Source organism: Haliaeetus leucocephalus, unplaced genomic scaffold (genome assembly GCF_000737465.1).
Source record: "Haliaeetus leucocephalus isolate CR32 unplaced genomic scaffold, Haliaeetus_leucocephalus-4.0 Scaffold897, whole genome shotgun sequence".
In the NCBI taxonomy this organism is placed as follows: Eukaryota; Metazoa; Chordata; class Aves; order Accipitriformes; family Accipitridae; genus Haliaeetus; species Haliaeetus leucocephalus.
Window position 1 is genome coordinate 2216488 of NW_010973333.1, and position 10430 is coordinate 2226917.

General features: G+C 39.4%; 1 protein-coding gene across 1 annotated transcript in view; it reads right to left on the minus strand.

Moving 5' to 3' along the window:
• FNDC3A (fibronectin type III domain containing 3A) overlaps window positions 1–10430 on the minus strand; it is a 121768-nt gene that overhangs the window by 48468 nt on the left and 62870 nt on the right. Inside the window, exons 4-5 of the mRNA XM_010583379.1 lie at window positions 5882–5958; window positions 849–1086 (exon numbers count right to left, since the gene is read on the minus strand). Of these exons, the coding sequence (XP_010581681.1) occupies window positions 849–1086; window positions 5882–5958 (315 nt within the window). The remainder of the gene's footprint in view (window positions 1–848; window positions 1087–5881; window positions 5959–10430) is intronic.

Sequence of the window (10430 nt, forward strand, 5' to 3'; positions counted from 1 at the left end):
GGACATTTTTAAATGAGTTTAGTAGTATCGCAGAACACTGAGAATCTATGCATCTACAGCAACATGACAAAGTTGTGTTTGGTCTCCTCCTCCATAGCTTCTACCTTCTTTCTCTAAAACCAGCAACCTGGCATTGCTCTCTGAAACTCTCTCAAGGTCAGCACCTGCCTTATAGCAGAAGTTTACCTAAAGAAAAACAAGTCTACCAGAAATGGAAATATTAATCTAACAACCCAACCCCCGAGTTAGTACACACATACACTTTGCCACTAAACCATATTAAAGGCAGATGTCAATAGAACTATCAAAGACAGCTTCAACTACAGTATTAAGTTTAGGCTGGTGGCACCTGATTATTCAAGTTGGACTTCAATATGGACACTGGACTAAATGCATACATTTTTTATGAAAAATAGCAAGCTTTTTTCAAAATCAATACTAAGGACTCCTGTTTCATGCTTCAAACAGGATACTTGCAAGACATGAGATCTCAGAACAGTGCTCAGGTATGGATTTAAATGCTGAATCTTGGAAGAAGGCATCAGCTGAATCACTACAAACACTTCCTGCATTGCTTTGCTGGGCAAATCTATAACTGATACACATAAGAAATAATCTGTATGTTTAAGGGATCACTGAATAGGCAAGTCTAATTAAAATAAATTCTTCTGGAATAGTAAGCTTCAGTAAAAACAAGACTGGTATCCTCATAAAAAACTTGTGTGTATAGCTCCCATTTAAGCTGTAAGTCTTGCTGACAAAGCCCATACATCAGTGTAACAGATGCTGGAAACCAGTACAGCGTTATTTGCTTTGATAGAACTTGCAATATTTGATAAGCTACTTACCCAGATCCCCATATACTTGTGAGGTGTGATACTGCGGAATGTACTGCGTTGCCATGTCACCGGCTCCGGTCACGGGTGAGTATATATGACGTGGTGGAGGGGGTATCATGGCTGGAAGAGGCAGGAAGCCAGGCAGTGGGGGATGCGGAGGCCTGTGTATCACTGCGTGACCACCAGGATGAAATTCCGGAGGCTGGGGAACCACCACAACCCTTCGAACACCGTTATCCTCAATAACCTGTACAGTGAGAGACACCACGCACCAAAAGAGAAATGACAGTCTGAAAGGTATGTTTCTATCGATACTTAAACAAACCTAGGAATAGTAAAACCCTTAATTTGAGAAAAGGAACACAGGAGAGCATAAGAAAAAAAAAAGACAGGGCAATTAAAGGACTACCTACATGAAGTATATTAACTGCAAAAATGCCATTAATTTCTCAATGTGATGGGGAAAAACACTGTTAAAAAAAATCTGACTGTAACAGCATCTTATAAACAACCAGATATATTTATGGCATGATCCTAGCTTTTCCCCACGGTCCTGTTTCCACCCTCATTGACATCGCTTGTATGCTACACTGCTCCTAGGATTTGTTCTACAGTGTAACAACTAGATTGCTCCCTAGAAGTGATTCGGTGGGAGGACAGACCTCACTCCGCACAAACAGTGAGGGAAAAGGCACAACAGTGTCTGGTCTTTGCTCTGTTCCCAACACGGTCCACCAACGCTAACCCAGGAGGCACTTGCCACACAGCACCCGTTAGCGTGCAGCAGCCTTCATCTGCATCAAGCTGTTAGAGAAAAAAAACCTAGCAGGATGGTAGTCAGCCCTCTCAAGACTCCTCCGCAACTCAAGGTAGTTTTGAAAAAGAGAAGGTGTTTTTCTTTTCTCCCCGCCCCACCTGTTAAAATGTCTCGCACCCTGAAGGAAACCACATGCTACTCAGGAACGGGGGCCGTTGTGACAGCCTCTGCCAGACTCTGGTGTGCAAAGAGACTTCTTGCGCAAAAACGGCAAATGGAAGATGTGACACGACAGCCTTCGGCCGAGGGACCTAAGCGCAGCCCTTAGCAAAGTTGCTAGAAGTTCGAAGAAGCGAAAGCAGCATACGCAATCCCACGATGAGAGTAAGTGTGGTCATGCAAGATGCACGGAGCTGAGGTGTGCTGGGCACAGTACATGCAGCACGCAGGGCTCTGGCGGAGAGCAGGGCACAAAGGCACATCCTCTAGAAAGTACTGAAGCAGAAAATGCTCCTCGCTAAACGAGGGTCGGTCATCAACCGGACCAGAAACAGGGGACCGGTCCTGTAGCACATCACAGACAGGGAAGAACACCATCATTATCCTCTCTAGATGTCTGTGTCACTACTGGTAAATTCACAAAAGTACATGACTGTTGGCAATATCTAGAGATTATCTTGGCGTAATTTGACTTGTATGTATTGCGGTGTCCAATAACTTTAGTGTCTGGGATGCCAATGCATAAATTGTTCTCCACTTCCTAGTAAAATGCTGTAAAATAATGCCACAGCAGGGACCGCAATGTAAGTTTTTGGATTAAACTTTTATCCAGAAAAGGGGGAGAAGAACAGAATCTGGAATATCATGACTACATTCAAAAGCAGGGGACAAGGCAACCCTATGTTGTAAGTGTACACTGACATTTGAAATGAGGTGGGGACATGTACGTGTACACCAATGTCCACCTGGTGCAACAGAAGCAACTCAACAGATCAAAGCACTTAGTGCTAAGCTGCTTTCAACTCCACTGTTTAAGCTTAAGGGTATTATGCTTGGCTAGATTTAGTCCCATGCCCTGGTGTGAACACCTCCGCCAAGCCCATGACAGAAAGCGGCTTAGAGGATCAATCATTGGTTTCACCATGTCTCCATAAGGGGTTGGTGTGCATCTGGTACATCTGGAACAGAGCTTCTGCTTTTGTTTTCTCTGACAGAAATCTAATCTGTACACCCCAAAATTATCCTGGTAGCTGAACCAATGCAAGGTAAGTGAGGTTGGTGTAGGAAATTGTTTCAAAACTTCACTACTGTACTGCAAAGACGGTTACGTAGACACAGCTGTATGCTTCTGGTGTAATGGCAGAATGAAGATCTCTATGCATGTGCAATAACATTCAGAAGACATAAAAGTATGTGCACAATGGAGCTGATCCCACCTTACTTACATAAATAGAGTGCTGGAAATTAATATAAATGAACGAAGCGAACACAGCTTTAAAATACATACATACCGCGTGACTTTAAAAGATGGGCTGACTATTTTCAGTATACAGAAATTGTCCCTTATTGGGAAAGAGTAATTTCACTAAAGACAACACTCTTCATATCTGTGCAACCACAGCTGTGTGGTATCCTAAAGGCAGGATATATTAATAGCAGTAAATACAACTAGGACTTCTGCTGTCCAATGAAATTCTCTAAACACTGCAATGTAGTTTTAATTATTTAAGTCCTTTTTGCTTACCAAAAAAAATTACATAATTTATCATTATTTTATGAGGAGATTCAGATTATGTAGGAAGCAGATTCCATTAAAAACCAGGTTACTTAGTTTATAATTTATTTGTTTTCTTGGGTCTGCTAATAGCCTAAGTAACTCAGAAATAGATACCAAATTCATAGCAGCAGAGACCTTAAGTTCAATAGTTTAAAATGAAGAGTTTGACAAGTCTCTAACTGTGCCTCTAAATCAAACATCAACTCAATGGTAGGCCTCTACCAGGCAACTACACAGATAAAAACACTCCAAAAAGCAATAAGGGCATCATGTCAAGTATATAATTTTAAGTTAAAAAAAACAACCACAAGCTATCTATTATCCTAATTGTGCTAGCAAAACATGTATTCTGGCATAGGCCTGTTTGGTTGAGTGAGCCAACCAAACTTCACTGGAAAACTCACTACAGACAGTGAATATAGACAGCTTAGAGAGGATGAATAAAGATGTGCTTTCTTTCAGAGTTCTAAAACTACAGTTCCAAAAGAAGAGGAAGGGAAAAGTAAATCAACTTATGAATTGCTTTTTATTTATGTGATATAAGAAAAATAAATATGCTTTATTCTGTAGTCATCCCCAACTTCTAACAGAGGACAGTGCGCTGTATCACTGCCAAACAGGAATTGAAGCAAGCAGAGGCAGAGTACAACTAAATGAAAATGGATAGACAAAAGATGGTTGCGCTGAAGTTGTTCTTCCAGCCTGATGGCTTTAGACATTTAGCTGGTTTCCAATTTCTCTCAAAATATATCTCCAGTTGCTGACATTTAAAAATATACTATGTCTGAAGAAGCCATGTAAGTTACTTTGCTGAGACTGCATTAAGTCTGGGATAACTCTTCGCTCAATAGTGTCAGACCTTCCTGTTTGCAAGACTCCTCTATCAAATCTTCTGGCTTGTAACAGGAACCTCCATCATAAACCACAACAGCTGGTATGTTTTGCCAGCAGTAAATACTTCAGAAGCCTTATAAACTACAGGTTTTCCTGGACTATGATACTTCTACTCAGACAAAAACAGCAGATGTGAGCTCGTTCCACCTGTACTGTCAGCTGCATAGATGTGAGGCACCTTCAGTTCAAAAGTCAGAGCACTGTGTTAGCAAAACACCTGCTTGCACTAACAAGCTCCAACAAAAGGCTAACGAGCATGCCTCAGCAAGGCCCAGTCCTTCAGCCTGTCTGCTGCAAGCTGTCCTCAAAGGAAGGATAAATTCATTTTATAAATATTATTCAGATTGGCACAGGTTACACAACTTTTTAAACATTAAGTACTTCATCAACTGAAATTAAGTACTCAAGAAATATGGTGGAATTCAGAATTTCCCTTATCTCAAAAATTCTTCCAGTTCTTTAAAAATGAATTCTAATAGGAATCAAGACTTTTTACTATGCTCTAAAGATAAATGAACTTTCATGATTATTTTTAATTCATTTTTCTTCTGCCTGTTTGGGAATTCAACTCCTAACTATTCAAGGATACATGAATCAACGTATCAGCCAACTTTCACCAGATGAAAGGTAAAACCACAGAATATTAGTCTGCCTAACCTAACAGCCTTTTCTTTTGCTAGAGGACAATTTTTTATACCATTCAGTTAATTAGTCCAACATCTGCTAGACGCTGTGGGTTTTTTGGTTGCATTTTACATGTTGTAGTCTCTTCTCAGTGTACACCGTGGGATGCATGTCAGAGGTAGACTGCTCAAACAACAGAACATCATGAGAAAGGCTGACATTATGGAGAGTGGTATTCATCTGCTCTAACTTCCAGGTCTGACCTACTGACCCCTAGACTTGTTCTATAGTTGAGGTGAGAAAGAGAGACCATCTAAAAGGCCACACAACTCATTATTATACAGGTGTCACAAATTGCCAAGAGGAATCATCCCTTTAATCTACTTTAAAGGATGTCCAGGTTATCTAGCTCTCATTTAATTTTCAGGCATCTAAATTAGGAATCACACCACAGTGAGAAAATGAGAGCCCCAGTTTAAGATAAGCTGTGGAAACACGTACTGTATGATAATTTATCTCCAATGGACAGCTGACATTTTTTCAATGTTGTCTGCTACTTTTTCTAACTGATCTGTTTCACTCCCTACCTGCAGAGAACGTCCCAGACATGAACTATGTACACACATAAAATTATAATGGTGCCAAGAAAAAACATCCACTAACACAGAAATCAGTACAGGTCCTGCACAATGAGCTATTTGGGTCATGATTGCATTTTATATTCAGAGGGCATCTAGTACATTAGAATCCCGAACTCAACAAGGACCTGTGCTTATTATTGTCATGTAAGAAGTTAATATATCGCTAAGCAGGCACATATACAGTGTGATATGTCTCCCATCACAGAGATGCTATGCACATCTCCCCTTACTTGCTTGACCACAGTGACTCTGAAACTTGACACATTAATTCACTGAATTAGCTATTAAGGTTCTACTCTCATAATCTGCATTAAAAGAAATAAAATAAGAATCAAATGAAGAGACATACCTGTGGGGCATATCCAGGAGGCACATAAATAGTAGGCACTGAACCATTTGGGGACATCATTGGAACCTGAGCAGGACCTAAATGGGTTACAGAAACATTCAGTATAGCACCATTTAATAATTTGAGAAAGTTTAAAGAACATACTGAACTGCAAAGTCTTTGCGAAAACTATACAAGATAACATGGATAAACAAAGGCAATGAACTGTACAGATAAAATTATAGCAAAGGGCACTCTCAGAAACCTCAGAAACAGTTAGGAACACCCGCCCTGCCCCCGAAACAAACCTAAAAAAATTCACCAGCACATATTTCTCCCTCCTTTGTCAGTAAGCTCACAGAAGAGCTTATGTCAAAACTTCTTAACAGGTGACAAGTCAAAAGAAGTGTCCCACGATGAAAAGACAACAGAAGAGACTTTAAAACAGAAACAAACCAAACCAAACCATTTGAAACAAACTGCTGAAACCAGACAGTATTCAGTTAAGAGTTGTCAAGAAAATTACTTACAAAATTGCTGCTCTGTTAGTATGGTCTTATCACCTAAAGTGGTCTCAGTACCACAGCAGTGAAAGGCAGCAAACAGGACACTAACTTAAGGTCCCAAGTGAAAGCCAGTGTATTACAAACCAGTAAGTCTACTGCTACTAATGGGATAGTTGTGATACCATGATGATCCTTGTACCATGCAAACCAGAAAGAACAGAGTTCACAGACACTTAGATAAATATGACAACGGGAATGTGTTAAGGTGGCATTTGTAGACAGAAGTACTGCCTGGAAAATCTGATACCTTCAAAGAGCACAGGGACACTGTCACAAACCTGAATTTTCAAAAAGCTTTTGACAACCTCTCTCAAAAACTCTTGAAGTAGTAATGCTGCCTTTGGTTAAAAAGGGAAGAAGGCTTTTCATGAATAACTAACTGTCTTGAACACAGGAAACAATGAGAAGTAAATGATCAGCTTTCAAAGTGCCTAGAGTGACCAGAGGACTCCCAACGGCATGCAAAGAAGAACCTGTTCAATGTATTAACAAAACTTCTGGAAAAGGACATGAACAGCGAGGTGACAAATTTTTGGTATGCTCTCAGAGAGCTGCAAAGGGTCTCACAGTACTCAGTGACGGGATGATAAAAAAGCAGAAGAAATAGCAGTGGTAAGTGCAAAGTAACACACCTGGACAAAACCAGAAGTATTTAGTTACAGTGATGAGCTATAAATTAGCTGTAAATAAACAGACTATGGAGTTACTACATATATTTCTAAGGAAATACCAGCCGAGCATTATTCAGTGGCATTCGCAGGAAGAAAGAGAACATTAAAAATCATTACTAACAGAACAGAGAACAAGCAGAAAACATTATTACACTATGGTATAAATCCACGCTGTACCTCAATACTGAGCGCTATGTTTGTCTCCACCTTTCAAAAAGAACACACAGAACAAGAAAAGGACAAAAAAAAAAGTTTACAGTGGCTTTCCACCTGTTTATCAGGACAGATTAAAGAGACCAGGATTCTTCCACCTGAAGATGGTTAAAAAGTAAAAGTGCTGGCAGCAGAGGAATACTAAGAGACCTATATCCCCCACCCCACCCCCAAACTGCCTAAAAAGGGGAAGATAGATAATTTACAGTTTCTCACGTCCAAGAAGCAGAGATATTAAATTAAATCACCAGGTAAAAGGTTTAAAGCAGATAAAGAAATTTCTCATGAAATGCACAGCTAGATTGTCTAACTCCTTGCTGTAAGAACATTATGGAAACTAAAGGTTAGGTTGAGGAGAAATTAAGTGAACTGAGAGAGGTAATCCATTAAGAGCTGTAAAAAATACAAGTATAACTTTTGGTTCAGGAAGCCAGAAACAAGAAAGTTATTTTTGTGTGCCTGCCCTATCCTTATGCTCTCCCCTTCAGTATTCGATACTGGCCTCTGTCAGAGCAAGCACACTGACACAGACTTCAAGAGGGACTGCCTACAGATGTCTTTACACTCTTGTCTTTAAAATACACAAGGCAACAATCGCTGAAGTTTAATTATTAAAGAAAAACTGAAACGCAATATAATCTGACCAGGTTTATGGCAAGCACATAAGGTTGGGATTCAGACACTCCAGGCTGCATTCTCCAAATGTCCAATTCAGTGTAGTGAAGCTACCAAAAGCACCAAATCCAAGTCTTAGTGAAGTTCACTAATACTTCTGAAATGGCATTCACAGTTCCACATTAATGTTTTACAAACTCAGTTAAGATCTGCAAATGGAAAGTACTAAGTAAATGCAAAGTACGGTATATAAGATTAGCATACCTCATTCTGATAAATATGAGCTTGGCAGAAAAACAAAGATAACTGTGCCAGAATGCCAAGAGCGGGGGAAAAGGAACAAAAAGCATTCTTGAAAAAAGTAGCATGTAATCCAACTTGATTACACATACTATAGGGACTTCTTTAGAATGAGATACAGAAGTTTTGAAATTTATTGCCTAAAAAGAATCACAGCTTTATTACCGACAAAGTGTTAACCCACAACTGGGGGGAAGGGGTGAAGAGACTTTTTAAGAATAAGGTCTTAATTGAAAGATTAACTGAACTGTATAACAGCAAAGAATATAAGAACTACAGTAAGCTATAAATTGAGAACTGAACCGTCTTTGGGTCTTCTTGCGCAGGTGAACCTCAAAAATGTTTCAGTGAAAGTCTCTCCTGAGTATGAACTGCTAAAAAGAAATGAAAGTGAAGTGCAAAGCAGTGAAAGAGAAGCTGAAAAAGTGCTTTAGAGTATCAGCTTACAATAAATTCAAAAAGGTCAACAGTAATGGAAGCATATTTATTGTAAGTTGCCATTCAACTAAATAATAGTTTAAATTCTTACATAAGTGGATTTTACACAGCTTGTATCTTGTATTGCTTATTTGTATTTTTTCCATAATGAATACAAAACACTGACACTTTTATTAAACTCACAATTTTAAACTATGTAAGTTTCAGGTAAATTGAGATTTAAGACCACAGTTACTTGAACTTTCTACAGCAAACTCAACGTCCTTGGAGGATGAAGAAACACTAACATGAACAGACTGTTTCTTTGTGAACTGCTGGGTATCTCTGTGTTTGGGGCTTTTGTTTTGTTTTGCTTTAAACGTCTGAAGAGTTTTGTTTAACAATCTTTTCAAAGCTTACTTTAACCTCTCTAACAAACAAAAAGCAGTTATCTCCAATCCAGTACAAAGGTTGATCCACAAAGCCATTTTCAGTATACCTACAATCTAGCAGTAACGAAAATAAAGACATAAAGGCAACGTATGAACCTCAAAAATTATTCCGTTTTAGAACAGAGTCAAATTAGTAGTTTGAAAACTTGCATCCCATGTTTAGCACTTTAAAGTTCCAGAATTAATGAAAATGTATTTTTAATATTCAAGAGGTAAGGGTGAACTCTAATTTACTTCTGATTAGATTTCCAAGCGGCTGTGGAATGAAGTTAGATTGCAGAGGAACATTCAAGAATATGGAAAGCATGGAAGAAAAGTTGGCAGACTTTATATATTTTAATGAGCACATGGTCTTTACAGTGAAATTACTGATTTCTTGAGAGAAAGCATATTACTACCTGCAAAAATTAAAATAAGCTTTCCTGTATCTAAAGATAAAATCCTAATACACTATAAAACCAGGTTTTTTCTTCCTTTTAACAACTAATGTGAAGATCTTGGCTCTACTTCAGTAGAATACACTGCAAGAAGAATCGTCATGCTTTTGGTTATTGGCTAGAGTGGTGCATGACAAAGCCAGCATGTTTTACCGTGAGGTGAGACTGATTATAAAGTACCATCAAACAAGAGCATCATGAATTTGTGTTAAGCAAACATCTAATTTTCTATGTTGCACATAAATGGAACTGACTTCATCCAAATCACTGTATTATGAATGTTGACAACTTGACTGTTTCAAGAGGACGTCTCGAATCTTCTCTATACTTTCAAGTATAGAGTTCTCTTATATAAGAAGTGGAGAAGAAGTGTTGTGGGAGACAAAACAAACACAAAGCTGTGTTCTGTACTTCATTCTTGAAAAATGACTCATCAAACACAGCAAAGGTTTATTTAACTCGATTGGACCGGAGAAACAGATGTTTCGCCACACTTTGTTATTGTCCTGAGATTTGCTATTTTGCTAGTACGAAAGGGAAAACTTGTAAAGTCTCTGCGTAAGCGTTCTGTCCCAAGTTTAAAAAAACCCAACCAAACAAAAAAACCCAACAAAAGCCCCACGGTGCTTATGAAAGATCACCTAAAACGCGGAATACGTGTCCCGAAACAGGAAATACATAAGAAGAACCGCAACAAGGGGAGGAATACCGCGCCGCCCGCCGAGCCCCCAGCAGCAGCAGGTGAAGCTCCCCAGCAGGTCCAAACCTCGTCAGGGCCACCACGACCGAACAGCGCTGCGTAAGGGCGAGGATCGCGACAAACCCACCGACCGCCCCGACGCCGGAGGACGCCGCCTGCCCAACCGCTACGCGATGCCTTTTTTTATTTTCTCTGAAAG